The sequence below is a fragment of the Elephas maximus genome, chromosome 24 (assembly GCF_024166365.1).
Source record: "Elephas maximus indicus isolate mEleMax1 chromosome 24, mEleMax1 primary haplotype, whole genome shotgun sequence".
Taxonomy (NCBI): domain Eukaryota; kingdom Metazoa; phylum Chordata; class Mammalia; order Proboscidea; family Elephantidae; genus Elephas; species Elephas maximus.
The window spans coordinates 28097735-28123270 of NC_064842.1; the positions used below are offsets into that span (position 1 = coordinate 28097735).

The 25536-nt window shown below is 35.9% G+C and overlaps 1 protein-coding gene across 2 annotated transcripts in view; it reads left to right on the plus strand.

Moving 5' to 3' along the window:
• Nucleotides 1-25536, plus strand: part of ERO1B (endoplasmic reticulum oxidoreductase 1 beta) — a 95625-nt gene that overhangs the window by 36438 nt on the left and 33651 nt on the right. For both annotated transcript variants that reach the window (XM_049868684.1, XM_049868685.1), the window contains exons 6-15: nucleotides 1412-1485; nucleotides 6868-6988; nucleotides 7122-7168; nucleotides 10563-10574; nucleotides 13135-13161; nucleotides 17730-17822; nucleotides 17950-18196; nucleotides 19047-19116; nucleotides 21593-21679; nucleotides 24249-24382. In XM_049868684.1, the coding sequence (XP_049724641.1) occupies nucleotides 1412-1485; nucleotides 6868-6988; nucleotides 7122-7168; nucleotides 10563-10574; nucleotides 13135-13161; nucleotides 17730-17822; nucleotides 17950-18196; nucleotides 19047-19116; nucleotides 21593-21679; nucleotides 24249-24382 (912 nt within the window). The remainder of the gene's footprint in view (nucleotides 1-1411; nucleotides 1486-6867; nucleotides 6989-7121; nucleotides 7169-10562; nucleotides 10575-13134; nucleotides 13162-17729; nucleotides 17823-17949; nucleotides 18197-19046; nucleotides 19117-21592; nucleotides 21680-24248; nucleotides 24383-25536) is intronic.

Consider the following 25536-nt stretch of genomic DNA (forward strand, 5'->3'; position numbering starts at 1 on the left):
AGTTTAAGATTACAACTTTAGCTCACAGCACTATCTTGATAGGAAGTATTATGTTAAGCCCAAGAAATTCTGTGCAAGTAGCTTGGTATCCATCCTCAAACTGATTTTTAGAAAAAACTGGACTAGATGACCTCTGAGATCTCTTCTGACTCATTTATAAACTAAATTGGGACAGCTGTATTAGCAATAGGTATCTTTTCAGCTAGCATGGCTTTAGGCAAGGGTTGAATAAAATAATCAACAAAGCCTCATCAAATAAAGATGCTCAAAGAGAAAGGTTCCTAGAAGTCAGTCATATTGTTAACCAAATAGGATTTTGTGTCACAACTGACTTGTTTTTCACTGTTTTCAACATAAGACTTAACTGGTTAAACATAACTATTTATTTTAACTGTAAGTAGAACTTAGGCATGCTTGTTTAATGACGTCATATATTTCACCTGAGCCAACTATGATAAACATTTTCCATTAACATTTATTATTAGGTCAATTATATATTCCCATAAGTTGAAAAAAAAAAATCCCATAGTAAGTTGAATTGGAAAAATGTGTTGATATGGTTCATACAGTACAGTCAGCCTTATAAACTTGAAGAAAAGTCACAGTTTCTCAAATACAAAATCAGTTCTTGACTGTGGCAGTGCCACATTTAGGAATTCCCTAAACAACTTTATTTTTCACCTCATTTATTTCCTTTTGTGTAGTGAATAAAGAAGGGTAGAAGATGATACTTCTCTGCTGGATGCTGCCAACATATAGTCAAGACTGAGAAAGTCAGACTATAGGGGGTAGTGAACGTAGGTCAGGTTTATTTGAATGAATGTAGTTGTTCCTTACCAGTTCTCCAAGTTAGAACTTTTGAACGTAGATTTTGTTAAATGCAAAACGTCAGTATATAAAATACATGTTATATAATGATAAAAGTGACTTTGATGTTACCAGTAAATACCACATTGAATGGGACATTATAGGAGTGCAGTTCCTGACATTTTGGGTCCTATAAGTATAGAAGCAATTTATATCAAAAGAATTCTGAAAATAAATTTAGGTCCCACCTCAGGGAAAAATAAAAATATTTACTACAATTTCTAAGTCAATTCAAAAGGCCAGTTTGATTTTTGTGTTTACATGTTATATATATTTGTACATAATTTTCTAATCAAAGTACTTATTAATAACTAAGGCTAGTAATAATTTTAATGTAGTTAGGAAATACAAATCTGTTGTGAAATTTTAATGTTTTTCATATAACTTGTTTTCATCGTTTCATGTAACCACTGATATTTGAATTTGTGACACCATCTAATTAATAATTGCCCTCAGATTATCTTTTTAAATTATACTAGAATACGATGTTAAATTTTTCAACTCCAAATTTGATCATTTTTCTTTTTTATTTGTCCTCCCATAGTAATCAAAGCAAAGAAGCTTTCATTGACTGGGCAAGATACGATGATTCACAGGATCACTTTTGTGAACTTGATGGTAATAAAATAAACTATTGTAATTAAATTGCTTGAACTTTAACACTTTTATAAGACATTTAAATCAGTGGAAATATAATCTTTTATAGCTTTAATAAACTGGATTTTGCTGTGTGGGTCTTCTGTCCATAATGGCATTTATTGAGAGTCTACGTTCCAGGCCTGCACTAAGTGTCTTAAATACGTTATTTCTGAACTTTACTGCCACCTTAATTAGATGTGTATTATGAGGAAACTGAGTCTCAAAATGACTAAATAACTTGCAAGAGCACACAGTAGGAAGAGGAAGAGCCAAGATTCAGTCCTAGATCTGATTGAATCCAAAACCTATATTCTTTTCCACTATGACACACCATTTCCTGTGGACTTTCGATTCAAGCCACTTAGTTACAGGTCTGTGAACATTTTATAAAAATGTTTACACTGGAACTTGCTGAAGGTCTTAACAAATTAACCGAAAGATGCCTTCCAGCACTGGAGAGGGCTGATTTAAATTCCCCACTGCCTGCTTTCCAAGAATCTCCTGTAAGGGTATACAGCAGAGTAACTATTACTCTTAATAGAAGATAATTGCTGTGACTCAAAATTTTGATCTAAAGGAGAATGTTCCCAAATAGTTGTGCTGAATAGGCTTAAATCAGTCATTTGACCTCCCTTCAGCTTTTACCTTGGTGTGGTTATATTTTGGTGGTGAAAAGCAATTTGGAGTTCAAGCAGACATAGTTGGAAGCAGACAACGGAAGTTCTTTTGAACTAATAAAGCATCTAGAATGATCATACTGTTTTTTTAATGATTTAAAAAAGATCCAAATGTAGAGTTGTGCTGTTAATCCAAACTATAATGGAATCAGTTACAGTGAGTACCTACTTACGGTGAATGAAGAAGACTGTGGGAATTGGGCATGTTATTACCATGGTTTATATGATTTCAGCAAGGAAATGTTTTAAATTCTTGGGTATCTAGATGTAATAACGGGCAGTTAATAAAATTACCCCCATTATGATATTTAGCACTGGCAAAGGTTTTAGCAAAGCAAACCGCTGTACCTAAGTTAAGCGTTCACAACACAGCTTACTCTTTGATTTGATGTTTGGATGTCATTCTAATTATATTTGGTGCTTAACACTCATAGTTACTTCTTTCCAGCTTCTCATTTTACCTGTTCTTTTATTAAAATAAAAAACTTTTAGTAGTGCACACTTAACCAGTTTTCAGATTTAAAAAATTATTTCTGTCAATATATATTACTCTTTTAGTACATAGAAATCTAATGCAAAATATTACTCATTTGTAAGGAATCACTTGCTATAAATAAATTGAAGTGCTAGAATATTTGTCATTTACATAAATAATGTTAACTCCTTTTTTAACATTAGCTTCTTAAATTGTAAAAGTGACATATCCATGAGAATTTATATAAAATGATCCTTTAAGACTTTTATGATTACATAACTAGAATAATTAGTAATTTTAATATTTTATGCAATTATTATATAACCATGTAACTAATTGGATTACTGCTGCTTTTATGAGTAGTAAAATTCATATATGTCCCAATGACTTATACCTACAATTGTTTTTTCACTGCCAGGATAGTTTTAGAGTCAATGTTTAATTATTTCTGTTATCTAAATTCAGTGGATTAAAAAAAAAAAATCTAAAGACTATTCACCCCAGGTTATTAGGGAATATATCCACACTGCCCTGCTTCCTGCTCTTTGGTGGTTGGTATTGTCTTTGTCTGAAAGGAAGATGACCCCTATAGGTCAAAACAATAGGTTCCTAAATAATTTAACATTTAATATCCTTTCAGTTAAGCTACTGTCCCTTCCCTACTTTGTTTTTTGTTATTGTCTTTATGCATAGCTTGTTTCTGCCCTCCCTCAGATTCTGCTCAAATATCACCTATTCATAAGAGAAGCCTGCACTGAACCTCCCTGTATAAAATAGTAACCGCTGTCACTGTTTCTCCCTTTGCGCTGCTGGGGTTTTTTCCCTAGAGTACTAACAATTACGTGACAGTGTATGGCATATAATTTAGTTTATCTGTTTGTCATCTGTCTTCAACTAAATTGTTAGCTTTTTGAGGGCAGGAACTTTGACTTTTTGATTCACTTCTGTATCTCTAGTGCTTATAACAGTGCCTAGACATGGTAGATGCTTAATAAATATTTGCTGAATGAAGTAATTAGTTAATAAATAACCTAAATTGCGTGATAGATTCTTACTTTTATTTTTCCCCTTAAAACATGTTCATTAATAAATTAAAAATATTGTTTAAAACAGCAGTTTTTAAATCTGGTGTATCAAAATTACTTGGAAGCTTTATAAACTATAGATTCTCTGGCCTTTGACTTACTAAATCATGTTTTCACAGTGAGTTGGTAGCATTTGGGCTAAAGTTGGCGATGGAGGACTGTAGGCTCAACACTGAGTCATGACATAACGTTTTTACCTATGACCATAAGCAGAAAGCCTGCACACTGAATTGGCCTGTGCTACCGTTATGTTTTAAGAGCTATATGGGTTAGAAGGCAGGGAGGAGTATCCATCCACCGAGAGGATGCAGTGTGGCCCCTTGTAACATTGATATTAAATTAGGAAAGTGAAAAGAAAGCTCAATCGGGAAAATGGTATACTTGAGCAGGAGGAAGAAAAAACAGTTCAATTTGATGAATTTGCAGAATCAGGGATTTTGATCCAGTGGAAATCGTTTGAATCCTTAGATAATGGTTAACATGGTCAAATAGATAGAACGGCTTTGGAGCATTGTTGTAGAGGGAAGAAGAAGAGAAAACATTTTGCGGGGAGGACATAGTAGGATCCAAAGAAAATTATCTTGAATGAATGATGTGGCTGTACAAATGGAGAGAAATTATAGTTTAGGAATTAAACTCAGTGTCATAGGTGGCACATGGGCAAGGATGGGTGCCACCACTGTTGTGTTTATGACGACAGCTCAACCTGTATTTGCTTTCTCTCACACTCTTCACTCTGAATTCCATGAAACTATTCTTTATATAGGTCGGGGTCGCCAAACTTCCTGTAAATGGACAGATAGTAAATCTTTTAGGCTTTCTGGACCACATGACTACTCAACTCTGCCGTTGTAGCATGAAAGCAGCACACTACACGAATGAACATGGCAGTGTTCCATTAAAACTTCTGTTAAAAAATAGGGGCGTGCCAGATTTGGCCCCTGGGCTGTAGTTTGTCAACCTCTTATATAAGTTAAAAAAAAAAAAAAAAAACACTCTTATCATAATTTGAAAATTAAAAAAAGGTATTAAAAGATTTTAAGCATTTTTAGAAACAACTTTTGATTCAATTAAGGAAATAAACATTGAGAATGTAAGTTTCACTTAAGAAAGTAGTTATAAAAAACTGATACAATGATTTTTAAGCTCCCTTAAAATGTATTTTAAATGATTGTACTTTAGTATTTGAAGTAAGTTTTTTTTTTAATTGTGTTGGTTAGTTGGTTTTGTTGGGACGAGGGGTTGATACTAATCCAGTATGCACATTCATAGATGATCGTACATACATGTAGGCTTACATGTACACACAGGCACATGCATAAATTCTTCATTCTTCTCGCTCTCTCTATATATATGTGAGTTAGTGAATATATCTTTATGTTGTATCTAATAATAATTGTAGAGTTTATATAATACAATTACTGCAAATGAGTTTATTCAAGGACAGATCAAATAAATTAAAAATATATAACTTAGAAATTAAATAATGAAATGTAAAACCTTTTATTGGTTTTTAGTAAAAGCCATACTTTTATTAACTTTATGATTTGTATTTTTAAATTAAGATTTTAAAGCTTAAATTGTTGTTTTTAAGTCTCAAGTCAGCCTTTGTTCTTAAGTTGGACAGTTTCTATCTCTCCATCTTTAAATTAGCCATTTTCTGTTTAACTTGTAGAGTCTCTTTATAATTCTAGGGCTGGAAATATAGCAAGTATTCTTTCAATAAGGAAACCCTGGTGGTGCAGTGGTTAAGTGTTACTGCTGCTAACCAAAGGGTTGGCAGTTCGAATCCGCCAGGCGCTCCTTGGAAACTCTATGGGGCAGTTCTACTCTGTCCTATAGAGTTGCTGTGAGTCGGAATCGACTCAACGGCACTGGGTTTTCTTATTCTTTCTATAGACTGATAAAATCATGTTTTCAATGTCCATAATGATAATTTATAATTTCTTTGTACTCTTCCTATATCATGAAAGTACCAGGTAACTCTTGGAAGGCATGGATTAGCACTGTATTTTCCCCTTATGATTATGGACATTTCCTATCTATGCTCGTTGAATGTCCAATGAATATAGTTGCCTGCAGGAAAATATATTATCAGGTAATAAAGGGACGAAGATGTTTAATGACCATATTTGGCCCCTGTTTTAAGCCAGGTGCCTATGTACTATTGATTTACTCCCGTGACACCAAAAGACAGTAAGCATATAAATAAAGGAGTTAATGTATGTGGTACTTGAGCTTGTATACATTACGATCATACCTGTGTGTAGCATTGTTATTGCGGTTTTTCTTTAGTTATGAAAGCATGTGTTTCCCTCAATAATTAAGCCTCAACATGTGAGCCTTAACAATTAGACCATTTTTGTTTGACTTTTGTGTCTGTCAAAGATCTTTGTTACAATGCTGTCCAAATAATAGAGATCTAATAAATCCTCATTTGGGTTTCAGCATGGAAAATTATTATTTAATTTGCAATATTTTAACAAGTTTTTGAAAGTTGTGCCTACTATGTATTGTTTGGGGGGGGGGAGCTCTTTAGTATGTTAATATTGGTAAACATAAATTGACAACATTTTTTTTTTAGTAGAGCATATGAAGCTCTGTGAAGAATCAGTTTGAATCACAAAGCTATTGAGCCATTTATTCTTAAATTTATAATTCCAAATAGAGAGTGGTAGGGAAATCTCTATAATATAGTATATGTTAACAAAATAAATGCTTCTAAGCATGTCTTCAGATAGCTATATACTTAGAGAAGAAATCATATAAAATATTAAAAAAGGTTATGATTCTGTTAGATCTTTTCAGTCCTAGGTGGCTGAAACATGGAAAATGATTAATGCCTCTAATGAGGTGAGGAATGTTATATTACTTAGACAAGCACCATGTATCCAAAGGAAAAGGAGGGGTTATTTTTCCTGTCTCGTAAGTAATTTGTCCAAGTTGTTAAAAATCCTGGGTGAAGCAGATTCACAAATGTGCTAACTACTCTACCATTTTAGCTGGAGATTACTTAAAAAGCATAGCATTTCTCTGACCTTCTGGTAGTCATGTTTGCTTTGCAACGCTGAATTTTAGATAAATGGTGAAATACGGATGGTTTTTATGAATTGTTTCTTGGCAGATGAGAGGTCTCCAGCTGCTCAATATGTAGACCTGTTGCTGAACCCAGAGCGTTACACTGGTTATAAAGGGTCTTCTGCATGGAGAGTGTGGAACAGCATCTATGAAGAAAACTGTTTCAAGTAACTGAAGGGGGTAGGGGAAGGAGGAGGAGTAAGTAAGGGAAGGGGAGGCTGGAGAGTATTTTTTTCTGTTGGTAAAAATTACATATAAAAGTCAAACTATTTTATATTCGAGTTCTGTGCTTTGTTTCAGGCCCCGATCTGTTTATCGTCCTTTAAATCCCTTGGCACCCAGCCGAGGTGGGTTTTCCTTATATTTTCATGCTTTTAGGGGTTGTTTACAAAATGCCTTTGTAACTAAACTTGATATTGAAACAATAACGACTATTTTATGTTTTGCTTAATTTGAATTATCAAAAGTGTAAGATAGTCATAGTTAAATCTCAAGATTTCGTCTCAAGATTATATACGTTTTATATAATTCCTGTCATTCTGTGTGCCTAATTACTGTCCTGAGTGCCATCTATGTGCCAGACCCTAAACTAGGAGCTTTCTGTAAAATAAATTAGAATATGTGAGTAATCCAAATGTATCAGAGGTTCCTGGGGAACTCTTAAAAATCTGGATGTACAGGCCCTACCCCATACCAATTAAGTGAGAATCCTTAGGGATAGGACCCAGGTGTCATTATTTTTCAAACTCCCCAGATAACACCAGTATACAGCCAGATTTGAGAACCAATGGCTAATAGCAGTGTTTCTCAAACTTTGGCATACGAATCACTTAGGAGCCCTTTTAAAATAGGATATCAGCCAGTTGTAAGGTTATAGAGAAGGTTTAGACAAGATAGGTTGCCTACAGCAGTACTCTAGACTGTGCTGCCCAGTAAGGTAGCCAGTTGCCACATGGGGCTAACAAGCACTTGAAATACAGTTAGTATGAAACTATCTTAAATTTTTTTTAATCTTAGTCAATTTAAATTAAAAAACAGAAGCAGTGTAGATTTTTTTTTCCATTAAGCAACTTTATTGTTTTGATAGGACTACATTTTACTTTAATTAACCCTTGTATCATTTAGAAATTGTTGTGTTATACTTTTATTGTATGTACATGGATTGAATGTGTATTTTTTTTTTTTTAATGTGGCTATCAGAACTCTTTAAATTATATCTGTGGCTCACACTGTATTGCTGTTGCACAGCATTGCTATAAACAGTTGGAGGTTATTCAGTATAAAACTTCTGGACACATCCTCAGTCTGTTCTCAGTGAGGAACCCTAAAAGTGACCTGCCATTTCAGTGTTTTCTTTAGACCAGGATTGATTTAAGAAATTGAATTTTCTGGACTAGGTTTGTATCTTTAGGCCTTTCCAAGATGCACTTGGAAAGTCTGGATGGATGGACTAGTCCTAGATGCTCACTGTATTACAATGTGGCAAATATTCTTCAAATTCGTGCAGAAACTGCTTGGAGAAGGGAATTGGGGCATGGAAAAGATGTGCATGGCTTTGTAGCTTTAGCCTCTTTTGCTACATTTACCTCATAACGACTTTTTAAAGAAGTTAATTGTATTAATTTTATAATATTTTTGCTTGTCAGAAATCACATCATCCTGTCCGAGATGAGGTGTGTGTGTGTATAAAAAAATACAAAGATTTTTTTCTTATAAAAAATGGAAACACAAGCTTTTGTTGTTTACTTCCTACCATGCATATTGTGTCCATTTTCCAGGTCATCAGGTATTCTTCCCAGCATGCTCTTTATGGCCATCATGTACATGTATCATAATTTCTGTAAACAGGAGCCTATTGTTGAACATTTAGACTGTCCCAGATCACAGAGAACATGGGGATAAACGGCCTCGTAGTTTTTGTTTTCGCACACATCTCTTTTCATCACTACTTTTAATTAATATAAATGCTTCCAATGAGTCTTTTTTTTGAAGCTGGTTTTCTTCCTCATATAAATCAAGGTTAGAAAATCTTTTATTTCTTATACTGAGCCACTGATTCACAGGGGGAAGAAATGGAATGTAACAAATAAGTAGAAAAAAGGGAACAAAGTTAAATGTTCAGTTTAATCTTATTAAGGTCTCTTTGTTTTCAAAATAATAAATTTTTGTTACAAAAAATCAAACAGTGAAATTTTATGAAGTAAAAAGTCTATTGTTAGCAGTTTGCTACATACTGCTCCAGACATTTACATGAAACTATAGGGGACATGTTTATGTATGTGTCTCTATATTCCATGTACACACTGTGTTTTACATAAGTGGGGTTATGTTGTTCCGCAGCCTGCTCTTTTCTCTAATAAAATATCACATATAAAGATATTTATATCTCAGAATATCACCTTTTTCTATTTTTAGTTTAAATGTTTTAATTATACAAAATTTTATAAAATTTTAAGTAATACAAAAGTTACATAATGTAAAAAGGGAAAGTTCCCCTTTCCCCTCCCCCCAGCATCCCCACTCTGCCTCCACACACTTCATGTTCCATAGTATGGGTTTGGAAGCCATTCTTCCAGACCTTTTCTATGATCACTTACTTTTAAAGCAGAAGATATAATTGTTCACTCAATAAAACCAACAAATCCTAGCAAATAGACTTTCAGAGACATGAGACTGCTGGAAAGATGAAGACAGGAAGGAAGGCACTACATAGAAAAGTTACCATATTTTTACACAAATAATGTGTGCCTTCTCGACTGCAGTCGGTTTTTTTTTTTAAATGTGTGCCTTCTACGTTTGTTTGCCAGCCACACCTTCCCCCTGCAAGGTATACCATAAGTGCCACTATGCTAGTTTTTTTTTAACATTTTGCTGTAAAAAAAAAAAAAATTAGCGTAGTACTCTTACAAAAATACCTCCTCTGGGGAGGGCACAGTTGGCAAACAAATGCAGAAGGCCTGCATTATTTGTGTAAAAATATGGTAGTGGGAGGGAAGAGGAGAAAAGAAGAATGAAAGGGAAACAAAAGACTAGGTAAAAGAGAAAGAATGAATATTCCATGAAGTAATTAAATGACACACTGTTAGTTGTCAATTAACATCTCTTCAGTCATCTCAACTGTGTTTCTTCCATACTATTCTTGAGCCATACAGGTTAGGCTTCTAGAACTGTTTTTTTCAACAGTTTTTTTCTAAAAACAAAACCTTAGAAACCCACATATAAAGCTGATAAAAAGCAGAGCTGCTGTGGAGCCTCCGAGCCCAGCTCCTTGGCTTCTTCCTCACCTCCAGGAAGTCTGGAAGCTCTGCAGTGAGGGTTTCACCAATTAGAGTTTGGAAAACACTCTTATTAATATATATGTACTGAAGAGCAGTAATTTAAAAAGGAAAACGTATTCCAGCTTAGGACAGTAGTGTTCAGAGAGGATTGTGTGATTGTAATAATGCTTAAAATAGTGGCTTTGTATATGTATTTGTGAGTTAACTATTGAAATTAGTAGTCTTCATGGCTGTTTTTAGTTTTTGGATATTTTATTATTTATTGTATAAAACATGTAAAATCTGGTACTCTTTGGCCTGTATTCTTATTATGAAGTCTCATTTTCAACATGACTATACACTGACCAAGGTTCATGGTAAAAATTAATAGGCTAACAGTAAATTTTAATACATATTAAATAGAATTGGAATCTGAACTGTGTAAGACATTTTGTAAAATCCTTTCTATTATTCTCTCTTTCAGGAGAAGATGATGGTGAGTTAAAACTCTTGTATTTGTGTTTGCTTCAAGTGTACAGGAAGTGTTTTTAATGATCAAAATTTGATTTTTCCTCTCCTTAATTGAAAGGAAAATATTTTTCCTATTTTTTTCAGAGAATAGCTACCAATGAATGGTGACAATTTAAAAACAAGAACTTATTTTAATATGTAATATAAAATTATCCTATGTTAAAAAAGAATGTAAACTCCCTTTTTCCTAAGTCTTTAGTACAGGTTTGCATTCCAGGTTCCCTATTTTCTGGTTTTTATAATCTACTTGATACATTCTGAGGAAATGGAGAGAAATTGATGAAGACAGTTTTATCAGATAATTTGCTTTGTAACCTCTTTGTTTTCTTACTGACTGAAATTTATAACCTGTTATAAATGTATTTGTTGTATGTATCTGTATTCTATGTGCACACTGTGTTTTACATAAATGAGGTTATTATGTACTGCAGCCTGTTATTTTTTCTAACAAAGATTAAATATAAAGATCTTTATGTTTCAATATATGTAGATAATCCTTTTTTTTTTTCTATTTTCAAAGAAATTAGAAAATTTATCAACAACTTATCAATGATTGGTTACTGAGTGAATAGGGATCATAGGGTGCTCCCAAAACAGACAAAATAATTATTTCAAACGGGTATTTACTTACCTGTGTTCAAGGGCACTCTGATGGGATTTGTGAAGGACAGAAAAAAGTATGGAACGTGATAGGACAGCTTAATAGAGGAGGTGGCATTTAAGATGAATTTTGAATAATGGGCAGCTTAAAATTGGATAGTACATGCTAGTTCGAGGAAACCTAGGAGTTGAGAAAGGAAAAGTCAAGTATGTTTGAGAGTACAGCAAGTAAGTAGATCCATCTAGCAGTAGGAAAGACTTTTATATAATAAAACAAAAAATATCCACTGCTCTTTTTTTTTTTTTTCTTGAGTCCATTCCTACTCATGGCAACCATGTCTGTTGCAGAGTAGAACTGCTTCATAGGGTTTTCTTTGTTGTAATCTTTATGAAAGTAGATCACCAGGCATTTCTTTTGTAGCAGTTCTGGGTGAGTTTCAACCGCCAACTTTTAGGTTGGTAGCTGAGAACAAACTGCGCCACCTAGGGGTCTTCAGCTATTTAGGAATAGTTAAAATTAGAAAGATGGGTAGAGGTAAAATTATTAAGGACCTTGGGAGTTAGACTTACCCTGTTGACAGTTGAGGTTTTTTGAGTAAACAAGTTTTATAATGATGAATGATCCTTAGTGTATGTTGAATGAATGAATCAACAGGAAGATGTTTATGTTGTTTTGCAAAGTGTAAAGACTCTCAGGAGGAAAAGAAGTTCCCCACTATCTAATTTATCCCCTAGACTCCTTGCTAAGCTCATCTCTGTGTGGAGTTTTTCTTAGTTAAAACAAGTATTAATAAGATAAGGATAGGTAAATTAGGAAATCCATTAAGGGTATTGGTTTTTATTGACTGCCATCTTTTTTTTTTTTAACTCAGAAGAACAGTATCGGGCCAGGAATAGTTCTTTTAAGATTCATGTACAGATAAATCAAACCCCTCCTTATTTTATTCAACTTTTCTGAAGATTGTCTTGCAAATTAAGGGATTTCTTATCATCCTTTGAAACTCAGTAAAAAAAAAAACAAACCCACTGCCGTCGAGTCAATTCTGACTCATAGCGACCCTATAGGACAGAGTAGAACTGCCCCATAGAGTTTCCAAGGAGCGCCTGGCGGATTTGAATTGCCGACCTCTTGGTTAGCAGCCGTAGCACTTAACCTCTACGCCAGTCTTAGATAATTGAGGGTACCTACTTTTTTTTTTTTTTTTTAACCTAGCTGTACTGGCTCAGAAAACATGGGATAATTAATGATTGAAGTTTTGCATTATAATTCACTATCTGGGGAATTTTAAAAAAGTGCTGTGGTTATTACCATCAAAAGCAAATTTAAGATTATTGAACTGTTATCCCCCCATGCATTTACATATTTAAGCCTTCTAATGGATAAGATTTACTTAATATTTTGACTGAATATAGCATTTTCTCAAATATTTTAATAGTCAAAATATAATAAGAATGTTCTCTGGAGAGGGATGCTGGTGAGGAGTGAGCTTCTGGGATCAGGTGGACACTGAGACTATGTTGGCTTCTCCTGCCTGAAGGGGAGATGAGAGGGTGGAGGGTGTTGGAAGCTGGCGAAATGGACACGAAAAGAGAGAGCAGAGGGAGAGAGCAGGCTGTCTCATTAGGGGGAGAGTAATTGGGAGTATGTAGCAAGGTGTATATAAGTTTTTGTGTGAGGGACTGACTTGATTTATAAACTTTCACTTAAAACACAATAAAAATTATTAAAAAAAAATGTTCTCCCAGTATTACTTAAATTACTTGTGGGTTCTGTTTTCTAAAACCCTATGCCTATTTTTCCACGTTACACAAATCAGTGGAAACTTCTACAGATACTCCTTAATATGTCATAATAGGAAATATTTATTCTAGTTTATAGATGACCATTTTAAATATTTTAATTCAATTCTTTCTCTGATTTTTAGGAGAATCATTCTACACATGGCTAGAAGGTAAACTTAATGTTTGCATTTTAGATGTATTGGCTTCTTGAAAAAAAAAACTGATTTATTTAATATATATTTTTTAAGTTCTAGGATTTCATTATCTAGACAATAACTTAGTGTTTGGAAGAAAATAACATTTGCTTTAAAGGTTGTTATATTTTGGGCTAAAATTATTAGAAAATTTTGAGGATACTGACTAGCTAAAAACCAGTGTTATAAAAGTATACAGGCCAGGTACTGTCCTCAAGTGTTCACAACTGCTCCCAGTCTTGTTTTCATTCTGTATGCAGTACTCATCCAAACTACTTTTCTGGTAACCAGTATGCAAATCTATTTTTAAAGTAGAGACATTCATTTTGGAAGGAAGTCCTTTTTTTAGATGTAAAATTGAGGGAACGTAAATTTGAATTCAGAAGGTTTTAAACACGTTTGCACATGTTAATATAATCTAAACTTGGTTAACTAAAGGATAAAGCTATCTTAGATCCCAATGTATTATACAGTCACATGCCACATAAAGTCCTTTAGGGCAATGTTCGACCGCACATAGTCTGCAGTCCAAGATGCGCCCTACAGGGAATGCCCACAGCCAGACTCAGCCCCGAGCCTGCCCTGCCACACCTACCTACAGGAACAGGTGCCCCTGCCATTGGGAGGAGTGGTCACCCGATCCTGCTCCCAAGAGCCTGAGGTTGGCATGCTTGTGCCCAGAGCTTCTCTGCCATGACCTTCAGGGGGCTGCAGGGCTGTGCACCAGGCTGGCTGAATGCTCACCCAAGGTGTCTGTAGTGGGAGCTGCACAGGCCATACACCACATACCAGTCCCCTACCAACGTACCTGGAGCCCCATAGACCCAGATGTTCCTACAACATCCAAATCACGTAACGTCCTGTTTCACAGAATGTATCGTGAACATTAAGTGACATATGACTATACTTTTGTATTCTCGTATTTTCCAGTGTTGAAAATATCAAATGTTATCAACGGAAAGCTGAAATACCCTAGGATTTTTACAACTTTTGCTAATAACTGGATAGCTATTACTTTATAAAAATTTACTTTAGCAAATTGCCATTAGTTCCTGAAACGAAAAATTAAAATATATTGATGAAAGACAAGAGAGTTGAATGATATAGGAAAATTGATATCTCATAGCCATAACTACAGATTTCAATGTTAAATAGTTAATCCTATTTTATGTTTGTTAGTCTATCATGTTATTTTATGAGCATGATTTCTCTTTGTTTTTAATGAGCTATGTGCATACATTGGCCATTGTTAAGGTGAACATTTTTGATGTACAAACACTGTTAGGAGTTACATTGATAAATGCCCTACGTGGAAGAAGATCTTTAACTTGGTTTAATTAGGTTTACTCTAAAGATACAAATTGTAAAAAGTAGCAGGTTAAAAGAGGTAGTCAGAGTCTCTGATTACTGATAATAGAGGATGAGAATGAAGTTTAGGGTCAATATTGGATTCTGGGATATACTATATCAACCATGTTCCTTGTATCTTATTCTCGGGAGTCCCTGAATATTGTGGTTCCAGAGAGCACTCTTATTTAGAGGCAACTCATTCAGCCTTTTCTGAGTTTCCCTTTGCTCCTCTGGGACATGAGAGTCGCAGTAGCCATCCTACTTGCCTACACTGTGAGTGTAGATGTTACCTGTAAGAATTCCTCCGAAAATCATTAATCAAATGCCAAATAATACTATTAGAGTAAATCTAGCCCTTTTATGAGAGCAGAATTATATATATAGGTGGAATTTAATGAAATTCAGAAGAAAAAGAACTTTCTAAACTTTCTAACTGGGTAGTTGAATTTGCACTGTATTGTTATAAATAGAAGTTGGTGGATTTCACCTTTGTAGATCAGATTTTGCAGATACTACTTCAGACTATGCCTATGAAGACTTCTTCCAGACATAAGTTCCTTTCAAGTTGAGTCTGACTAATGGCAATTCCATGAAATCCCCCGGTGGTGCACATGGTTAACGCACTCGGTTGCTAACCCAAAGGCTGGAGGTTTGAGTCCACTCAGAGGTACCTTAAAAGAAAGTCCTGGTGATTTACTTCTAAAAAATCACCCATTTAAAACCTTGTGGGGTGCACTTCCGCTGTGAAACACACGGGGTCACCAGGAGTCAAAATTGACTCAACAACAACTGGTAAAAAGTAATCAGAGAAAACAAGTGCTGGGAGCAGACTGCGGGTGGGGAGAAGCTCTCCAGCAATTTACGGCGAAGTGTGGTATGTGCCTTGTTGGTACACTCAGTTGGCACACTTTTTATTGTTACCGTTTTGCTTGAAGTTAGCTACTTTTTGCAGTTTCTGGAAGTATACTTCTATTCCTTCTTCCTCAAGTACCACTCATCTCTATTTCAGTTAAGGGACTTTGTGGGTTTTGCAAATTAGAATTACCTCCCAGGTTTTCAGGCTCTGATGTTTAAAAACCAAAAAACCAAACCCATTGCCGTCAAGTCAATTCCGACTCATAGCGACCCTATAGGTCAGAGTAGAACTGTCCCATAGAGTTTCCAAGGAGCGCCTGGTGGATTTGAACTGCTGACCTTTTGGTTAGCAGCTGTAGCACTTAACCACTACGCCACCAGGGTTTCCAAAGGTGTGGGAATTTCCATGAACTTGGCTTTGTCTGTTGTCCCTTCTGTAGTCTTTAGCCATTTTGCTGGCCATAAGCACTGCTTGGAGAGGTAGATTGGAAGGAACAGAGAGTAAACTTCAAATCTGATTTTTTTACTACTTGATAGCAGATTTGATTAAAAGTTTTATTAGGGAAGAAGTTAGTACTTAATGTTTTATTAACCTTATTCATATTGTTTTTATGCCATATTATCATAAATATTAAAAATTGGCCATGTAATTTTAGGAGGAAGCCACAAAATAAAATTTAATTTCTATCTTTTGTTCTCTTTCATGACAATTAGAATATGATAGCAAATATTCTCAATCGAGATTGCAAAAGAATTCTTTTGCCCTATTAGAAGCTGCTTGCTTCAGAGCCTTCTGTGGTAGGACTTAAATTGAAGATCTAAAAGATCTTGAAAAGATGCAAAAGGAGGTTTTTTTTTTTAGTTATACTTTAGATGAAGGTTTACAGAACACACTAGCTTCTCATTAAACAATACACATATCATTTTGTGACATTGGTTACCAACCCCACAATATATCAACACTCTCCCCCTTCTTGACCTTGAGTTCCCTACCAGCTTTCCTGTCCCCTCCTGCCTTCTAGTCCTTGCCCCAGGGCTGATGTGCCCATTTAGTCTTGTTTTGTTTTATGGGCCTTTCTAATCTTTGGCTGAAGGGTGAACCTCAGGAGTGACTTCATTACTGAGCTAACGGGGAGTCCAGCAGCCATACTCTCGGGGTTTCTCCAGACTCTGTCAGACCAGTAAGTCTGGTCTACAAAAGGAATTTTTAAATTCTTGAACTTTTAAAATTCCCTCAGCATGTAAATGAGATTATTTCTTCCTTTCTAATATGAAAGCCCGTTTTCCCCCTTAGGGAGAAGGTAAAAATAAAACTGTAGAGTGATGAGGGAGGAAAAACATTAATTGATCTGTATCCAATAATTCTTAAAATTTACTTTTCCAAATTTTTCTTTATTTTTAAAAATTTTTATTTAAAATATGTACTACTTCTCTAATAAGCGAAGACCTTTTTAAATGGAGGCAAGGGTAGTATAAACCCACTGCCATAGAGTCGATTCTGACTCAAAGCGACCCTATACCCCATAGAGTTCCCAAGGAGTGCCTGGTGGATTTGAATTGCCGACCTCTTGGTTAGCAGCCATAGCACTTAACCACTACACCACCAGGGATTAGTATAGGATAGTGGTATTAACTTGATCTCTGTCATAAGTTTTGAGCAAAGCCTGTGGATTAGAAAAGCTCTGTAAAATTTTTCTTCATATTCCTCAATTCCATGTGACACGCTCCTAATCATGTAGTAAATAATAAACTTAACATTTTGGTATTAGTTGAAATTTCAGAATGTCTGTTTTCCAAGTTTTGGCTCCTTAACAGTGGAACATAAACCTAAATAGAATTAGGGAATTTTAAAACAGAGTATTAGTAAGACACAATAAATAATTTGCAAGAAGGAATCTGAATTTAGTCTCTTACAAAAAGTAGAGATAGTAGAATCTGTCAAGTAGGATCGGAGAAAGAACACAAATAGGGAAAGGAAAAGTTACATTTGTTTTAGTATGTTCATAGCTTTAACCATAAAAAAATCTGTGCTGTTGCCTTCTGGGTGACATGGGAGCTTATCAGCTGTCATACATGGTGTTTGGACTTCAGTAGCCCAGATCCTTCTGTCTTAGTCTGCATTAAGTTCTTATCCTACTCAGCTAACTTCATTCTGAAGCCAAAATCATCATTTACTTTCTGGTGAGAGAATCTTAATTTAATGTTTTATGTTATTTTTGTTTGTTTTTAATGTTATTGATTTTTAACTTCAAAAATAAAGCCTGTGTACTAAATCTTTTTGATTCACTATTTCTGTTGTTTAAATGGGGTGATTTCTCTTTCAATATTTTTCCAAACAGGTTTGTGTCTGGAGAAGAGAGTCTTCTATAAGCTTATATCAGGACTTCATGCTAGTATCAACTTGCATCTGTGTGCAAATTATCTTTTGGAAGGTAATCAGACTTCGAAATAGAAATTTTGTCTTACATTTGTGTGAAAATTACTGGGGGAAATACATATTCTTCGTAGAGAAAAAAAAATCTTATTTACTTAATGTAATATGTTTCTCTTTCTCTTTAGAAACCTGGGGTAAACCTAGTTGGGGACCAAATATCAAAGAATTTAAACGCCGTTTTGACCCTGTGGAAACCAAGGGGGAAGGTCCAAGAAGGTTAAAGAATCTGTACTTCTTATACTTGATTGAGCTTCGAGCTTTATCAAAGGTGGCCCCGTATTTTGAACGCTCAATTGTTGATCTTTACACTGGAAATGTAGAAGAAGATGCTGACACAAAAACCCTTCTACTGAATATCTTTCAAGATACAAAGTAAGAATTGATTATTAGTGATCTGAAATTTTCCAGTATGTATTTGAATGAGGTAGCTCTTGACATACAACAAAAACTGACCCTAAACGTTTGAAAAAGGAGAATTAGGGCTGAGAAGAAAAATGATCAACAGAACATTTTAAAATATTTTTTAAATGCCGACTGAAAAGCATCTATAAAACTTTGCTGTAGAATAGGATGTTTTTTAACTGTCATAAAAATATATATAACATAATATTTGCCAACTTCATGTATACAATTTAGTGACATGAATTACATTAATCATGTTGTGCAGCCATCACCAATATCCATTGCCAAATTTCCGTAAACATGAACTCATTGCTTCTTAAACAATGACTCTCCCTTTCTCCCTCCCTCCCGTTCCTGGTAACCACTAATAAAAATTTTTGGTCTCTGTATGTTTACCTAGAATAAGCTATTTTTGTAAATATAAATATAAATTTAAAACTTTATGTGGCATCAAAAAATTTTTTTTGTAGTATCAAAATTTAATGCTACTTTTAATGTTCTTCCTACCAATTTTTAACATGTAATTTTTCATTACGTTACTACAGATTAGTATGTCAGCACAAATAAGTCTGTGTTTATCTTTCTTATTGGGTCATCCGCCCCTGTCAGGGATTGTAAATGTGAAAAGAGACTTTGATTCTGTAGGAAGGTGCTATGAGGTTGGAAGAGAGACAGATGCCAGCCATACGTAGAAACAGAGTCCTTAGTGTGGTGAAAAAATGTGAAATTGTTTACTACAGATGATCTGGTAAGCAAGGTCAGCACTCTATCAGAGCTTAGTACTTGAATTGTCATCTGTAACTTATTGTCATTTCATCAGGTCCTTTCCCATGCACTTTGATGAGAAGTCCATGTTTGCAGGTGACAAAAAGGGAGCCAAGTCACTAAAGGTAAGTAGTTCTTGACTGGGGACAAGACAGGGGAAGCTTACTAGTTTTGTTTTAATCCTATTTGTCTAAAATATTTTCCTTCCCAGTTCTCCAGCTTGTTGAAGTCGGTCTGATTGGATTTTACCGTAAATAATACACAAAGCCCTATCCATAATTCCTTCTCAGTTCCATTGTCCTAGCTAGTGTGACCAACTGCTTAGCAAAACCTCAGTCATGACTTTGTCCAGTGAGTGTGACACCTTCATAAATGTCTTTCTAAAAGATAACAGATTATTTTGAGAGGAAATGCTTTAGAATTTTAGTTTTCTTTAAAATCACAGTGGCTAACATAAACCCACAAAAAACTCGTTACCATAGAGTCTATTCTGACTCGTAGTGACCCTATAGAACAGGATAGAACTGCCCCACAGGGTTTCCAAGGAGCAGCTGGTGGATTTGAACTGCTCACCTTTTGGTTAGCAGCCAAGGTCTTAACTACTGTGCCACCAGGGCTCCATGGACTAACATAAAAGGCAAAAATTACCTGTTAACCTGTGGTACCAGAAAAATAGTATATTTTAGGAACATTGCCAAATTTCATGTTAGGGTTCTTTAATTTTTTTTCATTTGCTTATAGTAAATTAAGGAGTTCCTGGGTGGTGCAAAGTCCTTAAGTGCTCGAATACTAGCCAAAAGGTTGGCAGTTTGAACTCACCCAGACGCACCTTAGAAGACAGCCCTGGTGATCTGCTTTCAAAAGGTCACAGCCTTGAAAACCCTATGGAGCAGCTCTACTCTGCACACATGGAGTCACCATGAGTAGGAATTGACTCAATGGCAGCTAACAGTACAGCTTATTTCATTTTGGGGGTGGTTTTGCCTTACAGTTGTCATAGAGACATAACTGCTATTTGGTATTTAATATAATGTTAATTCATTTTTATGGTGCCTTCTATTTTATAAGTACTTACAAAAATATATATATATATTTTACATAAATATTATTTTGATCTTCACAACTCCCTTGTGTAATAGATAGAACAACTATAATTGTGTATGTTTCTATAGATGAGGAAAGTGAAACTGAGAAAGGCCCAGGGTCTCAGAACTAGCTTTCAACCGCACAAGGCCGCAAGTATTGTTTGCTGTTATTTAAGGGTGTATAAAGGAGAACCGAAGTCCATTTTTCCATCTGCTCCAGAGAAAATGAATTACGAGAGCAGAGAGCAATGGAAATTGTGTGTTCTACTTACATTCTTTATTTTGGCCGAGGTATTGATTCCTCTCAACCCTTTGGGTATCTGGGAAATGCTTTTGGTGGCCAGATTTTTCATGGTGCTTACCTTCAGCTTCATGCAGTAAAATATTTACCTTAGTGCAATAAAATAATTTTTATTTTCCATCCTGTGAAAAAGATGAGGAAACTTTTTAAACCCATGTGAGCCTCAGATGAGGTGAAACTCACCTAAAAGTCATGGGAATCCATGCACAGATACAGGCAGAAGAGCTGCACACACACAGCCCCTTCCCCCTGCCTCCCGCCAGTGCAGGGAAACATCACAGCAAAATACAGGATCCAGTAAGCACCCCTGTAGAACCTGCATCAGTGACTGTTTGCAACTATAAGATCAGACAGCTGGTACAGCCCTATGGTCATCAGTGTTGACTGAGCACATTTTACATGCATGATGGGGTACTGAGAATAGATATAAAAACTGGTAGTTTTTCTGGAACTCGCTTTCTGATTTAGGCCTACGCAAAGCAAAACATCAAACAAACAAAATATATTTACCATTGGTTGTATGCAGATATCAAATAGAAGTAACAGTTAAACCAAAACCAAACCTGTTGCCGTCGAGTCAATTCCAACTCATAGCGACCCTATAGGATAGAATAGAACTGCCTCATTGAGTTCCCAAGGAGCGCCTGGTGGATTCGAACTGCTGACCTTTTGGTTAGCAGCCGTAGCACTTAGCCACTATGCTATTAAGTTCCTTAAAAGTAAAAAAAAAAAAAACCACTGCCGTCGAGTCGATTCCGACTCATAGCGACCCTAAAGGACAGAGTAGAACTGCGCCATAGTGTGTCCAAGGAGCACCTGTTAGATTTGAACTGCCAGCCATCTCGTTAGCAGACGTAGCACTTAACCACTACATCACCAAGGTTTCCCCTTAAAAGTAAAGACCATGTCGTATTTACTTCTGTGTGCCCCATAGTGCATATCTTGGTGAATTGTACATGTAGAGCAGTTCCTCAATAAAAATTCATTTGTTGAATTAATATGTGGAGTGAATTTTATAAATTTGCATTAATGTCCATTGTTTTATCTGCCGTGTTATGCTATACAAATTCAAATATTTAAATATTTTTCTTATTCACTATAGAAAAATACAACCCATTAATGAATAAATTTAAAATATTTTCTTTCTTATAGTTAAGCCAAGCTTAATTTAATTTTAAAAGTCTAATTAGAATGAAAATATTTTCTGCATGTTAGGAGGAATTCCGGCTGCATTTCAAGAATATCTCACGTATAATGGACTGTGTTGGATGTGACAAATGCAGATTATGGGGGAAATTACAGGTGTGTGTACTTTGTTTTGAAATTATTAGTAACCTTAACCTTTTTCGTTGAGAAGTTCAGTAGTTTTTATTAAAAAGTCTTCATTGCTCATTGAATTAGAGTTAGAAACAGGCAAATCCAAGGTGTGGTTTTTCCATTTTATTGATGAAAAAATCAGTATTATTTAGGTCTGTGTGTTATATGTGTATGTGTAATGATATTTTTTATATTACCCAAAGTTAATGGTTTTGGAAGTTTCTTTGTATCATTTTATCTTGGTACAATCTCAGATTCGTTTCTGAAGTTGGTGGTTACAAATAAAATGTATTAGTATATTATATATTTATATGTAAGTATATACTTATATAAAATATGGTTGGAACCAAAGACACAAGGAAAAGATTAATCCAAAGGACTAATGGACCACAACCACCGTGGCCTCCACCAGAATGAGTCCAACATAAGTATATGGTGTCTGGCTGCCACCACCGACTGCTCTGACAGGGATCACGTAGAGGGCCCCAGACAGAGCTGGCGAAAAATGTAGAATAAAATTCTAACTCACACACACAGAAAAAGACCAGACTTACTGGTCTGACAGAGACTAGAGAAACCCTGAGAATATGTCCCCTGAACACTCTTTCAACTCAGTAGTGAAGTCACTTCTGTGGTTCACCCCACAGCCAAAGATTAGACAGGCCTGTAAAACAAAATGATTCCAACGGGGCACACCAGCCCAGGGCCAAGGAAGAGAAGGCAGGAGGGGGCAGGAAAGCTGGTATTGGGGAACCCACGGTTGAGAAGGGAGAGTGTTGACATGTCATGGAGTTGGCAGCCAGTGTCCCGAAACAATATGTGTATTAATTCTTTAATGAAAAACTAATTTGCTCTGTAAACCTTCATCTTAAGCACAACTTAATATATATATATGGTTGTAAAATACAGTTGGGAAAAGGTAAAATATAACTATGTAAAAAGACTTAAATGTTGGTGATTGACATTCTTTCAGTGATCAAGAGAAGACCTCCTAGTCACAAAATAGGAAAGCTCTCCCAGGCAGGTCCATTAACCTTATGTTTGGTGTAAAAAGGATTGTTTGATATCTCATCTCTTATTTTCTTACAAAAATGAGAAGTCACAGAAAATGAAGAGAGAATTATTTTAATGGAGGTTACACTAAAAACAAGGCCGTTGGTGGTTCAGTAGCAGAATTCTCGCCTTCCATACAGGAGACCTGGGTTCCATTCCCAGCCACGGCACCTCATGCATGGCCACCACCCATCCGTCAGTGGAGGCTTATGTGTTGCTAAACAGATTTCATCGGAGCTTCCGGACTATGATGAACTAGGAAGAAAGGCTCAGTGATCTGTTGTTGTTAGGTGCCGTTGAGTCAGTTCCCACTCATAGCAGCTCAGTGTACAACAGAACGAAACACTGCCTGGTCCTGCACCATCCTCACAATTTTTGGTATGTTTGCTATGTTTGCGCCCATTGTTTGCACCCACTGTGTCAGTCCCTCTCGTTGAGGGTCTTCCTCTTTTTCGCAGACATGCTACCTTACCAAGCATGATGCCCTTCCCCAGGGGCTGGTCCCTCCTGATAACATGTGCAAAGTATGAGAGATGATGTCTCACCGTCCTTGCTTCCAAGGAGCACTCTCACTGTACTTCTTCCAGGACAGACTTGTTCGTTCTTCTGGCAGTCCATGGTATAGGAAGAAAGGTGTGGCGACCTACTTCCTAAAATTAGCCAGTTGAGAACCTTATGAATGACAGCAGTCTGATCCCAACCAATCATGGGGATGGTGCAGGACTGGGCAGCGTTTTGTTCCGTTATGCGTGAGGTCTCTATGAGTTGGAGGCTGACAGAATGGCAGCTGACACCAGCAACACTGAAAACAGATCGTTCTTTTTCCCTTGGGCTTATAGCTGAGAAATTATTAAATGTTCACATCTGAGGTTTGAATTGCTGGGGGCAGTGGGAAGTGCTTTTAAGATTACATATAAAAAAAAAAAATTTTTTTTTTTTTTTTTGAAGTTCTAACCTTTTCTTAAAGGTTGAAAAACAAAGACAAGCTTTAAACCATTCAAGTTTCCTTCACAGCATAGATAAATGTATCATATGCGTAATCTGTGAGGAGGTAGAAACCATAATGACTTATTTCTTACTGGGAAATCCATACTTTTTGTTTTTAAAACTAATTTGAACTGTTAAAGCTTGCAAAAGAGTCCCTAGGTGATGTGTCCAGTTAAGTGCTCGAGTATTAGCTGAAAAGTTTGTGGTTTGAATGCACCCAGAGGTACCTTGAAAGATAGTCCTGGCAGTCGGCTTCCAAAGGGTCACAGCCATTGAAAACCCTATGGAACACTTCTGCTTTGCACAGTGGGGTCACCATGAGTAGAAATCTATGTGACGATAACAAGCTTTTAAACTTTGTCTTTTTACAGGATATTTTACATAGTTTAACATTTTGGTGAATAGCTCAGTATATATGAATTTCCTGTCATCACAGTACTTAATATTCTTTAAAGCCTTTCTCGTAGTTATTAGTAAATAAATTTAATTGTAAGTTTATTGCTGTTTTCTTTAGACTCAGGGTTTAGGAACGGCTCTGAAAATATTATTCTCTGAAAAAGAAATCCAAAAGCTTCCAGAGAACAGCCCATCTAAAGGTTTCCAGCTCACTCGACAGGAAATAGTTGCTCTTATGAATGCCTTTGGAAGGTAAGAACCGTTTTCACAGGGAAGAGTTTTGATTCTCCTTTTGGCTCAACAAACTGCAAAGATCACCTTCTCTCCTAATGTGGGAATTTTGTTTTGTTTAAAAGAATTATCATATATTATCATACCTGTGCTTATTTCATGGAGCCCTGGTGGCACAGTGGTTAAGTGCTTGGCTGCTAACCAAAGGGCCAGTGGTTGGAACCCACCAGCTGCTCCAGGGAAAAGATGTGGCAGTCTGTTCCCATAAAGATTTACAGACTTGGAAACCCTACGTATGGGGCAGTTCTACTCTGTCCTATAGACTCAACGGCAACAGGTTTGGTTTTGGTTTACTCATTTGACTTTAGAGTGTCATTAATGCTGACAAGTCAGTTTCTCTGGGGGCCATAGGAAAAATTAATTATTTCCAGTCACCAGTGTTCCTCAACTTGCCTCCTCAGTTCTGTGGGTAAAATACTTCCCTATTAATATTCACTTTAGCTAGCTATAATGTGTTCTAGTCCAACAGTGGAAGTAAGGAAAGCTGGGTTGAGAAGATGATAAAAGAAAAAGAGATTCAACCCTTCAACTGCTCTTTCCTTATTTCTTAAGCTGAGGAGACATTTATTCTTTCTGTACATTTTTTATTAAGTATTTCCTTAAAGAATATCATAGTTTTCCCTGTAATTGTTAATGGGATCTATTAACTTCATTCTGTCTTCCAGCTGATCATCAGTCCATTTAAATAGTGAATGATTCTGGCCTCCCTAACACAAAATTAAGGAGCCCTGGTTGTGCAGTGGTTAACCGAAAGGTCAGCCGCTCTGCGGGAGAAAGATGTAGCAGTCTGTTTCCATAAAGATTTACAGCCTTGGAAACCCTATGGGGCAGTTCCACACTGTCCTATAGGGTCCCTATGAGTCAGAATGTGATTTGACGGCAGTGAGTTTGGTTTTCTGGAACACAAAACTATTGTGTTCCTTTTTGAGGAGTTTATTTGGTAGTTTTTCTTAATTGAATTCCTTGGTAGCTTTCTCTGTGTGACAGCGCATTTAACGCAGTTCTACCTCAGGGCCGCCCAGCACAGCATTGCCTTGTGGTGTAAGGCTAGTGGGCAGAGACATGGGATGATCATTGTCTTTGGCCACTGAGTTCTGGAAAATGTGACTTCTTTA